At 43.8% G+C, this 19,921-nt stretch overlaps 1 protein-coding gene across 1 annotated transcript in view; it reads left to right on the plus strand.

The window, feature by feature from the left end:
• EXT1 (exostosin glycosyltransferase 1) overlaps positions 1-19,921 on the plus strand; it is a 316,914-nt gene that overhangs the window by 257,540 nt on the left and 39,453 nt on the right. Inside the window, exons 2-3 of the mRNA XM_040261810.1 lie at positions 17,883-17,976; positions 19,452-19,559. Of these exons, the coding sequence (XP_040117744.1) occupies positions 17,883-17,976; positions 19,452-19,559 (202 nt within the window). The remainder of the gene's footprint in view (positions 1-17,882; positions 17,977-19,451; positions 19,560-19,921) is intronic.

The following is a 19,921-nucleotide window of genomic DNA, read 5'->3' on the forward strand; positions in this document are numbered from 1 at the left end:
TTCATTTTGTGATATTTAAATGTATCTACATATATTTACATTTCCCCCAACTTTTCCCTGTAATTTATTTTCTAAGGGATTAGCAGCCTTCAGGATACAGGTGGTAGTGGTCTGCTCTGGTCTGACCTCACAATATGATCTTGAGTTTGCTGTGTTGGAGGTTGTGGGCAGGTCTTGTAATCCCTAAATTTGCCTGAGAGGTAGATGGAAGGAAACAGTGTCTTTATTAGATGAATCCAGTTTTGGCTTTTTTTTTGGTTCTCGGCTCCAATCCAGGCATAATGCCTTAATAACTGAAATTGTCTCTTTCAGCCTTCTCACCTTAAAGACTGTTCAACTCAGCAGGAAGGACTCATCGCTGTGGCAGAGAGATGCCCTCCAGGTCTCTCTGGGCCAGTGGGCCCCAGGCTGGACCCACAGCAGTCAGTATTTGAGGACAGGTGGGAGACAGGACCCCTGGGTGCTCCTCCTGAGCGGGCTGTCCCTATAAAAGCTCCAGCTTGTTTTCCCCTCCAGCCACTTCTAAAGCTGCCTCCTTTTACAATTAAATCATTTCATTCCTTTCTCTCATGCTTTCCTTCACTCTGGAGATGTTCAGTGTTAGGACATTTAGGGAGTTGGGGAATTTGGCTTTTAATTACTGTGAAAATATGATTATTTGGGGACTCAGCACCATCTCTGCCGAGCCTGTAGGATGTTGAGGCAAACAGGAAGAAGGGCGCATGTGCTGTGCTGTGCTGCGCTTGGTCACTCAATCGTGTCTGACTCTTTGTCATCCATAGACTATAGCCCGCCAGGCTCCTCTATCCATGGGGATTCTCCAGGCAAGAATACTCAGGTGGGTTGCCATGCCCTCCTCTAGGGGATCTTTCCAACCCAGTGATCCAACCCAGGTCTCCCACATTGCAGGTGAGTTCTTTACCATCTGAGCCACCAGGGAAGTCCAAAAAGACTGAAGTGGGTAGCTATCCCTTCTCCAAGGGATCTTCCCGACCCAGGAATCGAATCATGGTCTCCTGCGTTGCAGGCAGATTCTTTACCAGCTGGGCTACCAGGGAAGCCCACAAGGGCTCATAAGTAAGCCTCAAGTAGCGAAGTTGGCAGGTCCTGGGAGGTGTGGGCAGAGGCAAAATGAACTGGCATGATCCTGAGGATCTTTGCTTTTCTCTGTTCAAGATGTCAAGCCTCTCACTGGCCACAGCTTCCCTACCTGTAATGTGGGTTCAGCTCCGCTGCTTAGCAGGTGTGTGAAATCTGGGATGCTAGCAATATGATCACCACGCTCAGCAGTTTCTGCTGTGTATCTGCCCAGACATCCAGACTTGAGTACTTATTTTTCCAGGCAGCCCAGCCTTTGTTTTACAGGCCAGCCTCTGGATCCGTCTATGTCACATTTGTTGGGGTGACTCACTGTGATGTGTGTATTGTTCTGGCTTGAATGTATGTTCAGTCTCTTGATGGTCTTTGAGAGCTGGGTGTCAACACTGCTCACAGTACCCCGTCTCCACCCCCCTATCCTGCTTGACCCTTACTTATCCTTTAGCCCCTGGTTTAATCCCTTCCTCCTGACTAGGTCAAGTTCCTCTTTCATGTCCTCCCTGAGGACCATTAGTCTCTCTTTGGAACACTCACCACAGCGGTTGATTTTATTATGGTTCATTATTTAATATCAGTCTCCCAAAAGAGACTGTCAGTTCCATAAGATAAAGAAACATCATCATCATTATTAAATTTGTTGTTTTGCTCACCATTGAATTCTCCACTGCTGACAATAGGGTGTCTGGTACTTAGTGGATTCACAGTAAGTATTATTGGTAGATGGGGGATGAATGGCTGAGTGAGTACACAAATGAATACATGAATGAATGACGTGCCAGTGGCCAACAGGATTTATCTCTTCCCTGCCCTATTCCTGTGGCCTCAGGTACCCACACATGTAGTATGGGCTCCACAGAAGCGTCTAAGATACCTAAAAGGTATGCTGTACTTCTGGGCACCACAGCCCCTCAATGGAATTGAAAAGAAAAAATTATATGCATTCTTAGAAAGAGGCCTTGATGTTTCTGTGTTCCAAAGTGGTCCTGCCTGGGAAAAAGTACAGTAAATGAACCACAGCTCGTTTCTTACCTGTTCTCCCTACTCTCCAGGCCCTGAGAATCATACTTTAAATGTGAGCTGATCTTAGGAAGGTGATCCTCTCTGATTCTGAGCTGGATAAAAGATTTAGTGCCAGGCATGTCTCTGATTAGAAGATCATAAATCAGTCCAGTAGATTCCATAGGAGTTCTGACGGTGTCCCTCAAGGCGGAGTTCACTGGCCAGTCCCTGGGGCATCTTCTCCAAACGTTATAGGAGGCACTGCACAGACACTGTACGTATTTACAGTGTGCATATCACTGTATAATGATTCGGCCCTGCAGTCAGAATGCCTGAAGTCAGAGTCCACCTGCCTACTTAGTGTTATAAGTTAAGTTTAGACAAATAAGGTGTAATCTTCAGTTTCCTCTTCTAGAAAATAGGAGACATAATGTTACCTACCTTCCTTGGTGGCTCAGCTGGTGAAGAATCTGCCTTCAATGCAGGAGACCTGGGTTCAATCCCCGGGTTGGAAAGATGCCCTGGAGAAGGGAATGGCTACCCGCTCCAGTATTCTGGCCAGGAGAATTCCATGGATTGTATAGTCCGTGGAGAAGCAAAGAGTCGGACACCACTGAGCGACTTTCACTTCTCTTTCACGTCATTGGGTTGCTGGAAGATCAAATGGCCAAATAGACATAAACTGCTATGCAGAAGGTTGGATGTGCAATAAACACAAGAAATGTTAGCTATAATTATTATCACCATTTTAATTCATTGCAGGAGTTTCCATTGTAATTCCAAGTCAGTTGCTGTGAATGCCTGTCCATCCTGTCCCTTTCAGACTGTCCTGGAACCCATGTGTTCCCCTGGCTTTTCTGCCTACCTGCCTTTGGCTCAGATTTTTACTAGGAGGACCCAAGCCTAGTGTCCAGAAATGGTACCAATTATATTGCATCTTGCCTTATAATGCCTTAACCCATACTGTAAAGGCCAACTTGAAATGCCTGAAAATCCATGCTGCACAGTGATTTGGGCAGTGTGCACACTCTATACACAGGCATTAAATAAAGTAAATAATGCTAACAGTGTGTGTGTGCACTCAGCCAGATTGCCCCGCTTTCTTAAATCATTTAAGCACACTTAATCTAATGGAACGTGTTATGACTTCAGCAGCTTCTGAATAAGAGTTGGAGGAAAGAAAAATCCGAAATGTGGCACCAACTAAAAATCCCCATCCAGTTATTTAAGGTGGCTGAAGCACTTGCTCGGAAACTGTGCTCTGCTGGAGAAATAGCCACTCCTCTTACAGAATGAACCCCCCACCCTTTTTTTTTTTTTTTTTTTGGCCTTTTAAAACATTCCTTCTTTTATTTTTAGATTTTGGTTGAGAATTGGAGTCCAAATCAATTTTCAGGCAATTTCTTCCTTTTTCTACTTGCTCAGAACAGTCCTTTTTATCTTGTTTCTGCCCCTTGACCTCTCCTGGCTTCACTTTCTTCTGCTGGGTGTTTGCACTGGGTGATCTTTGTGGTACCTCCCAGCTGTTAACAGTGTTTTGTTGTTGTTGTTGTTGTTTTTTATTTCATGATTTCTCTCCCTTGTTATTACAGAAAACACACGTGTTGTGCCGTAAGCCTAAGATAGGAAAGTATTTATTGATCAGGTTGAAAAATCTCCACTTTTCAGGGCTCTGAGTTTGGGCTCAGACAGTTACAGTGGTTTTCAGGTAGTTTTTGTGCAATGAGCGGTTTTGAATTTCTTTTCTGTTTTTCTGTAGAGCTTATTTGGATGTCTTGGGAGAGAATACTGTGTCTCGACATAACACCAGTGCCCTTACCATTGGCAGGTTGTAGAAGCCCCACAGGCGGGTCCCGAGGCTGCCTGAATCACCATTAATGAACCAAACGGCCTGTGATGCTCCTGTGGTCGCTTTTTGGCACTTGGCAGGAAAATCCTTTTCATGTTAGTTTCAAGGTTGTCAGATATCATTATCCCCAAGTATTAAAAATTTCAAAGAAAGGAGGCAGTATGTTTGATTTATAGAATAATTATCTAGCTTTAGCTCAAACTTGGCTTTGGCAGTGGTTTTGCAAGCACTTGAAAATTAAATCCATTTTTTTATGGCACTACAAGGTATTATCTCACAGCAAATGATAATTAAACACCTGTGAAATCAATTAGCCCTTTAAGCAGGGAAAAAAAAGTTTTCCAATTATGTTTTCACACCTCCAAAACTTTTGTAATTCCAAAACCCGGCACTTATGGAAAGGGATATGGTTGCTGGGCGTTTCCAGGTTAACTTTCTGTAAAGATCATCCCTGAATTTTGCTTTGACTCAGTCCTGAGGAAGGCAGTTTGTGGTACCAGCTCCCTTCCAGAGAGGATGCAGTCGCCTTTGGAGCTGATTCTTAGCAGCTATCTATCTGACACACAGCTGAGCTGTCAGCTCCTCTACAAAGGAGGTTACTCACTTTGTGTTTTGATGCCAAGTTTTACTTGACAGTTTATTTAAAAGCCAAGATACCTTAATGGAAACCAAGCTACAAGGCATTCCATGTGACATTATTGCTCTCCCTTTTTAAGGGCCCTGTAGCCAAGAGTTCTGAGTCATCTTCATTCCAAATTCATACGCCAAAAACAGACTGATGGGTTAATAGCTGAAACCTAACACAGTGGAAAACTGGGAATCGTGGCAGGCCTTTCAGCCCCACAGGATCATATGTGTTTTAATCACTTGCTTTGGTAACAAATTAGCTATTCCAGATGCTTCTTTTGGAAAATCATCTGCACTTCTGAAGAACTGAATACATTTGGAAGAGAGGACATAGCAATTTGGGACCCAAAAAAGAAGAAAAAGAAACAGGTGTTTGACATTCTCTGCATTATGCCTCATATGTACAAAGGCCATTCCAAAAATATGCTTGCTTCATCTTTACTGATATTACTTAAATTTACATAATACGCTCATCTAACTGTTTCATTACATCCTCAGTAGACCTCATTATTAGGTGGGCAAGACTAGCATTATTGTCCCATTTAATAAATAAGTATGGATTCAGAACCAAAGTAAGTCACATAAAATCAAACAGTAACAAAGTCAAGACTAGAACTTATATTTTCTAGGGGTTATTTCATGTAGTTTCCATCCCATCACTCCATATAAACATCTCTTAAAAAGTCTTTTTTTTTTTTTTTAATTTTGTTTGTAAAGACATTTTAATGGGACCTTGCTTTCATAGCAGATGGCATTTGGAGAAATTGATGAATCTTAATGTTAACCAGAGATATCAGGCTGGTATGGCATACAGCAAAGACGAGAGAAAACTTCTCTTTTATCCTTTTAGAAACTTGTCCTATAGAATTACCCTTGCAAATGTGCCCTGAGATTTGGACACTTTGTGACCTCACAGGCATTATTGGCTGAGGAATAAGGAGATCTGGCATTCATTTGACAAATCTTTCTTAAAAGATGACTATAGTCCAAGTGCTGATCTAGCGGCTGGGGTCACAGTGATGTATAGGAACAGTTGGCCAGAAAGACAAACATGAGTTAATTCAGACAGCAGTAAGTCCTAGGACCAAGATGAAATAGGGAATTGGGAGAGTGAGTGCTGGGAACACAGCCTGGTCTGCAAGGGCCTCTCTGAGGAGGAGCCACTATTTGTTTGAAGGCTGATATGTGTCTTGAGGTAGATCTGGGAAAGAATGTTCCAGGCAGAGGACATAGCAAGTACAAGTCCCTGAGATGGTAATGAGTGTGGAGTTTCTAGAAACTGAGGAGAAGGACAGTGTAGCTGTAGATGGTACGTGAGGGGCGGGACTCAGAGCTGTGGGCAGAAGCCTGTTTCAGGGAGCTCTGTCAGCCAGGGCAAGGGGCGCGACTGTTATTCTCAGGGCCGTGACGAGTTGGTGGAGGGTTTTCAGCCTGGGAGTGACATTGTAAAGTTGTCTTTGGTTGCTCTATGGAAAATGGATTTTGGGGGGATGAGACTGAACTATTCTGATCTGAAACTAGTAAGAACCAGAGTATGCTCCTTGTTGCTCTGCTTATGTGGGAACTCAAAGGAGTAGAATTAAAGAGATAAAGGCAGGAGCGGAGTAAGGAGACTCTAGTTCCCATGAAATTACAAAAACCAGTGGAGGGGCAGCTCCTGGGGCTTCTGCACCTTTGGTTCCTCAGTGCTCAGCTGCCTCTTGGCACAGGAGACGCTTAGCTTTCACTTGTCCAGCAAGTAAATATTAGAGCACGAAGGCATCTACAGGGCCATCTGGTCTACCTCTTCCCCATCAGCCGCTTTAACCATTCTCCTTGCCCCACAACCTCTTCCCAAAATGAGGCCACCTAGGAGTTAAATAGCTGCTTAGCTGTTTCTCAAGGAGAACAGTCCTGAGCAGAGATGGCTAGAGGAGAGGCAGAGATGAGTCAGAGCTTCACAGGCTCTTTACTCTGGGGCACTGTTGTGCTTCTGCCAAAGGAAATGGCAGAGTCTAGACTTATGGGCTTTCTCAGTCTCCAGTGACCAAACCCCTCATGGGAGGGTGATCTCATCAATAGCAATATATGGCATCAGATTGTTCATCATCACACAGATTTTTGTGTCTCAAGGAGGCACATATGCACCTGTACATTTATATATTACATACCCAGATGGGAGAGATTAAACTTTCCATAGACAACTAGCTTCATGCAGCTATCACATGACATCCGTGTCCTATAATTTTTTTTTTTTTTTTGACGATGTACCATCTCTGCCGGTGCAGAGTTCTGAGGTCTCATTTGCTCATTTGCTCAAAAGGTCCAGAAGCAAGGTGGCTCTGACTGTCAGAGTTGGAAGGTGGAGCCTAGGAATGGCAAAGGTGGCAAAGGAGATGGGAAATGAGGGTAGCTGAAACCAGCATCATTTAATTAGCTGTTTGTAATTGGATTCTCAAGGTATTTTATAATCACTTAAGTGCAGGGACCAGATGAAAGGCTTCAGCCCTGACCAGGAATTCAGGGTATGTGAGATTTGCCACTGAACAGCTCCTATGTCATGCCTACTCTGGTGACGAGAACAGCCTAACAGGAATTCCAGCCATCGTCCTAATCCAAGTGCTGGCTGACCAAGGTTGGCTGTGCAGGAAAGAATGTCTTGGCTCAAGAAGGGAAGTGGTCAAAACAATGGGGTGAGCCCAGTTTTTTGGGAGGGATGAGGAGCCGTCATCTTTGCACCGATGCAGTGTTTATCATGACAGGAGGAGGTTCTCCAGTTTTTTTCCTTAGTTCAGATATGGAGAAAAGCCAGGCAATGGTTCAGTTTGAATAGTGCTGTGTACACATGTAACTTGATTTGCAAATAATGCGATTTATCAGAGCTGCTGAAACACACGTCTCCCCCATCCCTTCTCCTATCAGTGTGCAGAGAGAAGACAAAATTTTTAACAAACTGCCAGGCCTTTGGAAATAGAGACAGAGAAGGGATGGAAAATGTACAGAAGGAAGACACTATATGTAAACCACACTCCTTTCCCATCTCTAAGTCAGTTGGGCTCAGGTTGAACACAGGGAGTGCAGATCATCCTAGAAAGACCTGGCAAAGTCACGAGTGGGCCATCTTGTGATCGTAGGTGGACAGAGAGAGTTATAACGAAGGGCATTCATCTCTTCCTTGTGTCTCCATTGCTTCCAAGCTCTTCTGCAAACCAGTGGACACTGAGAACTTTTCATGCGTTTCAAACCTATGCTTTTTTGTGTGTTTCTTTGTTTAGTCTATTTATTTGGCTGCCCCCGGTCTCAGTTGCAGCATGCAGGATATTTGATCTTTGTGGCATGTGAAATCTTTAGTTGAGGCATGTGGGGTCCCTGTTATTGTTCAGTCACTGAGTCATGTCCAGCTCTTTGAGACCCTGTGGACTGCAGCACGCCAGTCCTCCCTGTCTCACTGTCTCCTGGAGTTTGCCCAAGTTCATGTCCATTGAATTGGTGATGCCATCCAACCATCTCATCCTCTAGTTCCCTGACCAGGGATCAAACCCAGGCCCCCTGCATTGGGAGCGTTTGGAGTCTTACCCACCAGACCTCCAGAAGAAGTCCTCCATACCTGGGTTTGAGTGGTTCCTATAGGCCAGGCCCTGGGGGTTGGTTCAGGAGGAAACTGGACCATGATCCTTTGGTCCTGCCTCCTGAAGCTCAGTGGAAGAAAAAAGAAAACAGGCAACTTAATCCGGAGGAAGCAGTAGACAGGTCAGCCTGGGTGCTGTGTGAGCAGCAAGAGGGTCTCTGGGCAGGACTCGGGGGTCAGGTTTTCTTCAGGGTGGAAGGGAAGAAGGATGTGTGGAAGAAGGAGTGCCCCGTCAGACAGGCTGCTACCCCAGGAGAGGAGTTGCCATTGAGACTCGACAGCCCATACTGCTGGCCCTGGTGCTGCCTTCTCAGCTTCAGTCCACACTTCCTGGCCCTGCTCCACTTGGCTTATCTTCATGGCGCAGGGCCTGATGAAAGGTTAATGGTAAGATAATGACCTCAGGCTTCTCACTTGTCCTCGAGTTGGTCCCAGACATTTAGCTTCTGCAGCCAAGACCTAGGTATGCCTCTTCTGGACCTATTTATCCGTCTGAGGTCACAGTCGCTGCTGGCTCCTTAATTATCACTCCCTTCTCTTTCCACCCTGTACCCAGAGAGCCCTTTATTTAGCATTTTCAGAAATGCTTTATTTCCAATAAAAGAAAGAATTTAAACTAATGTGGCCTGGAATTGCATTTATCTCAGAGCAGTTTGGAATTTGGTATTGCTGAGCACAAAAGCAGGTGCTCCAAAAGTTCACCTCCTTCAGATAATAGGTTACCCTCCTAAGGTTGTTAACATCCACAGCACAGAATGGGCTTCCCTGGTGGCTCAGATGGTAAAGAATCTGCTTGCAATGCTGAAGAACCCAGGTTCAATCTCTGGGTCAGAAAATCCCCTGGAGAAGGGAATGGCTCCCCACTCCAATATCCTTGTCTGGAGAATTCCATGGACAGAGGAGCCTGGCGGGCTACAGTCCATCGGGTCCCAAAGAGTTGGACATGGGCACAGTATATTCAAAATCTTTCACTTTTCCCTTTGCTGGCACCATGTTACTGCTACTTTCTAGGCATCTCTGAGACCACAGAGTCCGCCTTGTACAAGCCCCACAAAACCTTGGCTCCTCAACTTCATCGTCTATAAAAGGTGGCCACTTCATGTGGGGTTGTAGAGAGAAAGGGCAGCATGTATGCAGATTGTTGCCCCACCCACAGGAAGCATTTAATCAGTGGGGGGATGATTGTTAAAATTGTTACCATTAATGACTGTCCTACTTTTGGCACTTGCTTTTACATTTTAGCCATGAGCTGCTATGTAATGAGCGGGAACCAAGGTGGCCTTCTGCACGGTGTACCTGGTGCCTGTTAAACTCGTCAGTGTGTGCAAGTGACGCCTACCATCTGGTTCCAGTTGACAGTTCTGAGTTTTCAGTGGGTATGAAGGGTAGAGATGGAGTAAGTGAGTTTAGACTTGATATGGGATTATGATCCACTGTGTTCAGACACAATATTTTTATTCCAAGGGTCCATCTGGCCCTTTCTTCTTCCCTGTGAAAAGCAGGTATAACTGTATCCAATTCCTGGGTGACTCTGAGGCTTAAATGAGATAAAGTATGTGAGAGTTGGTGCCTCCCACCCCAGCCAGAGCCCACACACTATTCCTCCTTCCTTTCTCAATATTGAAATGAATTTAAGTGAACATAGAAAGAAGATGGTCTTCTGTGGAAAGCCAAGAAGCGTGAAAGGGATTGGCAGCGTCATTCAGAGGAGCATCATTAAGAAATCAGTTCATAATCCTTGGCCTGACCAGGTGCCCCAGAGGTTCAAGCCCAGCAGAGTGGCCTGTGCTAGAATCTCACCATTTCTGAACAGTGAGAAGCTTCCTGCTGGGAGCCGCTGAGCGTCCCTGAGTCTGCAGCCAGTCTGGTTACCAGCACCTCAGGCTAGGATAATCCATGTGCATTCCCCTGACTCGGGAGTGTGGAGTAGCTCATTCATGGTCACAGAAACTGTGCATACAGGTGATGGGAAGAGATGGAGGTTCCGTGAGTCTCGTGAATTCACAAGCACCACAGGGGGCCTATACTTTCCCTGTGTTACTTACAAGACAACATGTAGAGATAAAATGGTGGCCAGTGGACCCATTTTCCAGCTAAAAGGTTGGTTCCCACTCATGGGTTTCTCAGTTCAAATCTGTGCCTTAGACCAATTTCATATTATTACATGCTATGGATTTGGGGATTTTCTCATAAATAATTGAAATTTGTTCATGTTAAATCTGTAGTAGTCCACAAAAGGGCCATAGTTATGAAATGACAGAGCACCATCTCAGACTGAGCTCCGGATGTGACAGGGGGCAGAATTTCGAGTAGGGGAGAAAGAGTCCCTTGAAATGGGGCTGTCTGTTGCCAGTGCTTGAAACTAGGTGAACCATTGAGGACGTCACTGTGTCAGAAGCTGCATTTGTGTGAACTGCCCCAGGAGGCAGTGTCATGCAGTGGAGAGCAAAGGCCCTTCAGAATAAAAAAGCCTGGAGCTGGAGCCTCATGCCTCCCTTGAGATGACCTGCACTGGCAAGGTTATGGGGCTCTCTGAACTCCATGCCTGCCTGTCGAGTTGGCTTATGTCAAGTCCTGCCTAAGAGTTCCTTCCATGATAGGTCGTTGAGCCGTTCAGAGGCTCATGACCACCCACACTGGGTCATGTCTGAAGTCCTGCATTTATCACGTGTGATCTTTCCAAGGGTACCAGCAGCCTCATTGGCCCCTCCCCACCCCTGACCCCAGACTGTGGGCAGTTTATCTCACTATCTCACTCCTCTGCTAGCTCCACCACCAGAAATGCCCATGGCCTCCTCTCAGCTCTTTGCCAGACTGATTCTTTTTTTTTTTTTTTTTTTAACTTTTATTTATTTACTTTTGGCTGTGCTGGGTCTTCATTGCTTTGCTCAGGCTCTTCTCTAGTTGCAGCAAGCGGGGGCTACTCTCTAGTGGTGTGGGGGCTTCTCATTGCAGTGACTTCTCTTGTGAAACACGGGCTCTAGGGTGTGTAAGCTTCGATAGTTGCAGCACATGGGCTCAGCAGTTGGGCTCCCAGGCTTAGTCACTCTGTGGAATGTGGGATCTTCCCAGATCAGTGATTGAACCCACGTCTTCTGCATTGGCAGGCAGCTTCTTTACCACTGAGCCACAAGGAAAGCCCCAGACTGGGTCTTGCTCTTCTTTTAATATTTGGCCCAGAGTCTCCCTCCAGAAGACATGCCGCCTTCTCACTCTTCCCACCAGAGGCAAGTGGTGACTTGTCATTGGTCTTCTCTGCATCCTTGCCTCCATCCTCCCATATCCCTCACTAAATGACAATCATTTGATAACACATCTACCTTCTCCCTGGAAGGGAGGCATTCAGCTAATGTTGGCTGAATGAATGAGAGAAAGTACAGAGGAGATGCTGAGGAAGCTTATTTCCCTTATCCCATAGCACTTTAACTACAACAGTCTTAAGTTGTTTTAGCGTTCTTTCTTTCTTTTTTTCCTTCAGAAATGTGATTCCACCCTGGGGGTAAGCAAAGAAGTTTAAGTACTTATGAGGATGGGGGGCTGAGAGAAAACAAATCAGCTATAGAAGTTTACTTACTTTATTTCTTTATTATTATTTTTAATTCTTAAGTCCAGTGTGAACTGTTAACTGTAGCATATGAAATCTAGTTCCATGACTAGGGATCGAACCCAGGACCTGTCCACTGGGAGCACAGAGCCTTTGCTACCAGGGAAGTCCCTCCCTTAGTTTGTAAATAAATACTTGAGACAAACCATAGCACCACTGGGGGAGACTACAGAGCTGCGGGCTTGCCTCACTTCTTCCCTGTCCTCTTTGATTAGCAGAAAATAGGCTCGCATGGCAGGGTCTGCTCCACACTTCTCCCTGGCACTGTCTTTGGGAATCTGATCTTTTTCATTTGTTTGTTACTCTTTTGAAATGTTTTTATTCCTCTTGAATTGCTGTAGTTTCTACAAAAATTTACAATCGTGTAGTGTGTTGCGGTTTCTACTGTATGCACTTAATCTCATTTAAATCCTCACATCTCTGAGGCTCAGAGGAGCTAAACAGTTTGCACAGGACATGGAAAGTGGTAGGTCCAGAACCCAAGTTCTTCAGCCCAGACTTTCTGACTTCAAGTTGGCTGTACTTTCCATTCTATCCGGTTGCCTCCCTTCCATCATCATAATCACAGCTACCATTTATGGGTTGTTTATAAAGTGCGATAGGCTTTCGTTAAAATGTATCGTTTAATCCTCCCAGTAAAAGTATTATCCCCATTTTGCCAACCAGGAAACTAAGATCTAGACGAATTAAATAACTTTTCCCAAGATCACTCAGTTTGTGAATAGCCAAGATAAAAGTGGAACCCAGGCTTGGCTCTGTCTAAAGCTGCTTAACCACTAAGCTTTTAATTACTAAGCTCTTCACTACCATGCCAGGGTCCATCTTAATTACCTGGAGGGCTTATTAAAACGTGGAATTCTGGGCCCTTCCCCCAGAGTTTCTGATTCAGCAGGCCTGGGTGAGGCTGAGAATTGACATTTCTACCAATTTCCCAGATGATGCTTATAGTTGGAAGAGTGTACTATGGGGACCCCAGCACTAATGCCACATTGCCCTCCACCCACTTCCTGGTGGCACTGAATTGCTGCCAGACAAAAAAGAATGTGTTTCATATGGAGGGGAAGGACTTCAATTATGCATTATTATATGGCCCATTTTAAATGGGGTGTATCCCATCTCTTATTCAATACACCTTTAAGGAGAAAATTATTATGGCCAAAGAATGGTTTTGGTTTCTAGTTTAAATACAGGGTCATGTCATTCTTACTGCATTTTTCATTGCAGTAGTTTATAGAAACTGTTCTAGCTTCGGTGTCATCATCTATACCAGCGGGGACTTAATGGCCATCTGAAAAGGGTAACAAAACCATTATTAATTAAATCTGTATCTGAGATTAGTTGCCTCCCTCATCTACTTACCTTCTTGCTTAGGATCTCATATGTTCATTATTTCTTGTTTTTAAGAAGTCTATGACTTCAATATGATTTATACTTCTAAGCTTATGTCATAGGTAAGAAGTGGTCACTAAAAAGATTGTCTCCCTCACTTGACCTGTCATCTCCCCGTCTTCTCCCCCATCCCTATCCACTGGTAACCACTAATCTGTTCCCCATCGCTGTAATTATGTTAGTTAATTAATGCTATATAAATGGGATAATTCAGTGTGTGTCCTTTCAAGATTGGATTTTTTACTGAGAATAATTTCCTGAAGGTTGCTTGTATGAATCTGTAGTTCATTTCCTTTTTTTGCTAGTGAGTATTCTAAGTTATACATGTACCACAGTTGGTTGAATGATTCACCCATTGAAGGATATCTGGATAGTTTACAGTTTGGGGCTATTAAGGATAAAACTGTGAACATTCATGGACAAGTTTCTACGTGAAAATAAATTTTCATTTCTCTAGGATAAATGCCCAAGTGTGCAATTGTTGGGTCATACGCTAAGCTCATTTTTAGTTCTAAAAGAAACTGCCAAACTCTTTTCCAGTGGGGCTGTACCATAGTACCTTCCCACCAGCAATATATGAGATTTATATTCCAGTTTTTCATCAGTATCTGTTGTCATCTGTCCTTTTGATTGTAGCCATCTTTGTGGTGTAAAATGACATCTCATAGTTTTGATTTGCATTTCCCTAATGACTCATGGTTAAGTATCTTTTCATGTGCTTATTGGCACTTGGCATATTTTCTCTGGAACAATATCTATTCAAAGCCTTTGCCTATTTTTAAATTGAATTATTTGTCCTGATTGTTGGTTTGCAAGAGTTCTTTACCTTTGGTAGATACAGCCGCTTACCAAATTGATAATTTGAAAATATTTGTTTTCTTTTCTATAGGTTATCTTTTCACTTTCTTGATGAGAGCTGAGGTAGAGGGATCCTAGTCTTCTCAGATATACTCAACCTACATTAGAGCTTCTATAAGGCAGAGCTAGTGAGGGTTGGTAATGGAGCGGATCTTGGCTCAGATCCCCTAGACACTCATAGTTCTTGCTGAGATTTGGTAGATTTTCCTGAACAAATGGTTTTCCATTTGTCATGATGCTCTTAGGACAATTTCCAGAAATTGTCAATGAATGTTCTTAAACTTTATATTTTATATTGAAGCATAGTTAATTAACAATGTGTTAGTTTCAGGTATACAGCAAAGTGATTTAGTTAGACATACACACGCATCTATTCTTTTTCAAATTCTTTTTTCAGTTAGGTTATTGCAGAATATTGAGCCACATTCTCTGTGCTATACAGTAGGTCCGTGTTGGTTTTCTATTTTAAGTACAACAGTATGTACATGTCATCTCAAACTTCCTAACTATGCCCCTCTTTCCCCAACTCTTACCCCCTGGTAGCCATAAAGTCATTCTAAGTCTGTGAGCCTGTTTCTGTTTTGTAAATAAGTTCATGCCTATCAACTTTTCCAGTGAATGTTCTTATAATTTGTATCAGGTAAATTGGTGTTTTGCTGGAAGGAGCGTCCACAGAATTCTTTACTGTGTCATTCTGGAGGGCCAGCCTTCCACAATATACTTAGAACACCTACCCTCAGGGAGATACCACCCCTGAAATCCTCGTCAGCCTTTTTTAGTTATCTGATGAGGCTTTGGTAGGTCTAGCAGCAGGAGAAGCATCTTCTCCAGGACTAGAACAGTGCTTGGAACATAGTATTCCCTGAAAGAATGACTGAGTAAATGAATGAGTTTAAGCCCTTAGAAGGAGGTAGATGTGGGCATATGAGCAGACCAAAGAGCTGAGTGGGGAGAGTACCACACATTCGTGTGTTTTTGTTAGGACCATCATCCTGCTTGCAGGCGTCATTACTTCTCCAGTTGTCATACGCAGTCATTCATAGGCTCACTGTCACGAGGAGCCAGTGGTTCATGGGCTGAGCATGGTTAGAAATAGGAAAATCATTGTTTTAAGTTGTATATGCTTATGTTTCTGTATGTCAGTATAAATACACACATTGCACATTGTATATACAAGCAGATTTCTATGAAATATACGTGTGTCTGCATGCATGCACGCTAAGTCTCTTCGGTCATGTTCGACTCTTTGTGACCCTATGGACAGTAGCCCACCAGGGTCCTCAGTCCATGGGATTTTCCAGACAAGAATACTGGAGTGGGTTGCCATGCCCAGGGATCGAACCTGTGTCTTTTGTCTCCTGCATTGGCAGGCAGATTCTTTACCACTAATACCACCTGGGAAGTCCCTTAGACACATACACACATACATGAGTACAATGGCTGTGGAAACTTTTGGAGCAGTGGGATAGTCTCAAAGGGACATAAACTAGTGAAAGAATAAAGAGTAATGGGAGGACTTCCCTGGTGGTCCAGTGATTTAAGACTTTGCCTTCCAGTGTAGAGCGTGCAGGTTCAATCCTTGGTCCTGAAGCTAATAACCCACATGCCTCACAACTAAAAAAAGCCTAAAACCAGAAAACAGAACAAATATTGTAACAAATTCAATAAAGACTTTTAAAACATGGTCCACATCAAAACAAAACAAACAATGATAACAAAAAAAAACTTAAGAAATACTTTATTTAAAAAAATAATAATAATTATGGAATGTTCCAGACAATCTTTAGTCATCTTGCTCAGCTGACTCATTTTGCAGATGAGGAAACTGAGGCCCAGAAAGCCCATTCTTTCATTCTGAATTTCACAGCTTACCTAGTGGGTTCCTGATTCCAGCAAGAGTGCTTGTCCCCTTTCTCCTGTTACCTATTATGCGAATGAACACTAGCTTCAATCATGAAGCTTTATTCCATACATCAGCAAATCTCTCTCTACAACCACTTAAAACTCCACACCTTGAATAACTGTCATTTGAGTTTTTCCACAAGTTTTCTGCTTTTCTTCTCCCTCTGCACCTTCCCTCAAGTAAATTTTGCAGCTGAAAACTGAAACTTGTTACAATCCAGAACATTAATAGGGTTTTACATTTTTAGCAGCCTAATGATGAGGAGGTAGGGCCTTCTGTTCCAGCCCCTTAGGGGTTTCTATTCTGGGTATTTATTAAACTTTGCTGTAGCCTCAAGTATATTTGACCTTTTTATATTAAAAAAGTTTCAGTTTAAACTTTATACATACATTGTGCGTGTGTGTGTGTGTGTGTGTTTCCCTGGTCTCCATTGATTAGGTAGATATTCAGACATTATCAACAGTTGAGCCTGAGATCCTTGTCAATTATTTCCTTAGGTTTGGTGAGAAAAAGAGAAGCTATTACTATCATAATTTAATATTTTTTTCATTTAGCTAAATTTGAACCCTCTTAAAAACATTTCCACTTTGAAGTCTATTTTACCGTTTAATTAATGCAGCAAGGATATTCTTTTTTCTTTCTTTCTTTTTTAAAATTTTTACTCTCAATGAAGATAATCCATTCATGGTGACCTTTTCTTGTGCAAATTAGTTGTACACGCTTGTTTAAGCAAATGGTCCTTTGCATGATGTCTCTTCTTAATGACGGGTTTATAATTGAAAATTGGCTTACTCCCATATGCCTAGTTTGTGTAAGATTATAAAAATAGATGTGGACTTAAAAAATATAAATGTATATATCGGTATCCCCCAAAGAGGAGGGAAGAATCCAATGCCTTCAGGCTATGATTAAATTAGACTATTAGAGTCAGAAAATGCCAGTGACATATGCTACTGTCAAAGTCACACCTGTCTGCCGAGCCCGGGAAGTTCCTGAAAAACGAGAGTGATTTCATACGACTGTGATTTCATCCTAGCCCTGAGAAGCTAGGCCTTCCCAGGACATGAGCCATCTCCAGTTTCCCAACTTTGCTTCAACTCTGAGGGAACTTTCAACTGTGTGTTTAGGACTGGGTTTGTGGAAATCATGTTTCAAGTGCCAGCCCTCTTTCCCTGTACTCCACTGACATAGAGAGACAGGTGACATTCCTGTTTTATTTTGCATTTTTCTCAAGTGCAATAACAATGTGAGCTGGCTCAGTGGTATTTGAGTAAAAGACACGATCATCTCATCTCTTGCCCAGTTTCCCACAGTCCTGAGTATTTTTTTTCTTTTCTTGTTATTTCTTCTCTTTCCCAGTTTCTTGGGCTGGCTCCTTCTCTCTTTCCTCTATGCCAACCATTCTTACACAGGAGTGTTTGTCTGGGGTAACTGAATGTTCTTGGTTAAAAGTAGAAACTCCAGCTTGAAGGAGAAAATAAATGTTTTGTACTCAGAAGGGAGGTTTCCTGAGTAGATTTTAATAGCATGGTTTATGGGGTAGGTGGGAAACAAGAGCAGTCTTCCAGTTCCTAAATGATATGGCATTATAAAAGAACAACCAGCAGTGATTATTTTTTTAAGCTGATGAAGGCAACCTATTTTTGCCAAGACATGAGAAAACCTGATTTGCAAAGTAAAGGCTGAGCGAGCCAAAATGTCACTGAGACCATCAGACTTGTCTTTTACGTATTGTTTGCACAAGACCCTAATTGCTTTGTCCAGTGGGAAGGGTCACATTTCCATTCCTCATGCAACAACCCTTCCTACCTTCCCCCTGGAAAAGTTGGGCTGGCTTGTGTACCACCCAAGTTGCTCTGGGTGGCTTCACGCACCCTAGGTGTGCCCATTCACCCCGCCCCCATTCTTAGTGGTCTTTATTTGCTGATGGCACCTCTTCTCCTTCTAGATATGATTATCGGGAAATGCTGCACAATGCCACTTTCTGTCTGGTTCCTCGTGGTCGCAGGCTTGGGTCCTTCAGGTTCCTGGAGGCTCTGCAGGTAAGAGACCCTGATCATCCCCAGAACAGAGTTGAGAACTGATGTCAGACAGGAGGTGGGGTGAGGGGAGGAGGGTTCACCTTAACACATCTCCTGGGATCTAAACCAAATGCACAGTTTGCCTGGAACAGCTGAAATCTATTTTCCCAAGAAAATCTACAACCTTTTATATGTGTGGGGGGCAGAAGGAGGATTTACACCCTGCCTTTGGACATGAGGAGATGCAATGGGAATCTCAAGGGAAGGTGGGTTCTCAGAGATGGGCTTGCAAACAGAGAGTAGATCTGACTGCCCACCAGGCAGCAGAGCCGAGCTCCTCATGGAAGCTCAGCCCTCCTCCTTGGAAGCCAGTTTCAACAGCAGTGAAGATGGCTAATGAGTGGTATTTCCCAAAATCAAACTTGTTCTGTCCCCATTGCAGTCATCACTTGGCTTCTCTGAATTTTGAGCATGACCCCCAGCAAGGTTAGAGGCACTCTCTCAGCCTGGCTCTTCCAGGCGCTGCAGTTCTGAGGTCCCAGAGCTTCAGGACTCTTTTGCCAATAACATTTATCCTTGACGGTTCTCACCCAGAAGTTGCATCCAGCCTTCCTTGTTGGCAAAAAAGCACGCCTTCCACCTCTCACCTCCTCCTCTCCTGAACTCCTTGCTGCTGTGTCCTTTCTTCCTTTGCACTCTGCCCCTGCCTGAACCTGTGCTTTTGTCGCCATGCTTCCAATGTTCTGTCTTGTCCTCCAACAGGAGGGCTTCCTTTTCTTGAAAGTCTTTGCTGACAGGTTCTAGGAAGCATATCATCCCTAACATTCTCCTAGCCTCTGGGTGTGTTGCATGGAGCAAATTGGTCTCTGCTTAGGATTACGAGTTCTTTGCAGCCAGAATGTTGTCATTAGCCTGGTGTTTTTAGGCTCTTAGGTCACTGTGCAGGTAGTAAGTTGGTCAGGATCCCTCCACACTGAAGGGACCAAGTCTGGTTCGGGTGTTTGCCTGGCCTGGTGAGCACCCGGTAAGAATTAAGTCCACAAAACACTTTATCAGGAAAACCAAGTCCTGTTCAGCTCTTTGTTGCTCAGGACATTGGCATGAAGCACTTTGCACATGAACTGTAGCATTTTCATGGACAAGACCATGTATGTTCAAGGCGGGGTTTATGCTAGGATTTTGTTGGTGAATGATTTTGTTATGTCAGTAAAATTTCTTCAACGAGGCCAGTTGTCTCCCTAGAAGTAAAGTCAGCCAAACCAGGTATAAGAATAGAAATGGGGTTTTCACATTCCAAGGCACAACTTGCAAATGGTAAAATCTCAGCTGGATACGGACAGCTTTCACGTGACTTCATAAAACCCCACTTTTCTATTGACCTCAGCAGTCCAGGATTCATGCCAGTAATTGAAATTTGTACTGATTTCACCCTCCTGTTTGGAAGGGTTCCTCCTGCCACCACCTCCCTCACACTCACGGTGCCCTTCTTTGCACAGGCCGCCTGTGTCCCTGTGATGCTCAGCAATGGATGGGAGTTGCCATTCTCTGAAGTGATTAATTGGAACCAAGCTGCCGTCATAGGCGATGAGAGATTGTTATTACAGGTAAGGAAGGGGTGGTGGCCTTCCCCCGATCAGTGGGTTATTGCTGCCCCCGTGCAAACTTTCAAAGAAGATGAATCCAAAAGGTCAGCCCTATAAAAGAAATTTTACCAGGAGAAAATTGCCTGTGTCATGGCGAATATGAAGTCATTTAACATGACATCGTTCACTTCCTGGTATGCAATCTCCTCAGATCCAGGGAGTATATACTCAGATAAGGAGAAGCTACAGGTGGAGGACATGAATGTTGATACTGACAAGAGGTATATATCTACCCCCTTCAATTTCTGTAATATTTAGAAATCATGCCAGAGAGTTCTTGTACAATTCTGCTGCCACTTTGTACTCCTTTCCTATTTCCATAT

Source organism: Oryx dammah, unplaced genomic scaffold, assembly GCF_014754425.2.
Source record: "Oryx dammah isolate SB20612 unplaced genomic scaffold, SCBI_Odam_1.1 HiC_scaffold_19, whole genome shotgun sequence".
NCBI classification, from domain to species: domain Eukaryota; kingdom Metazoa; phylum Chordata; class Mammalia; order Artiodactyla; family Bovidae; genus Oryx; species Oryx dammah.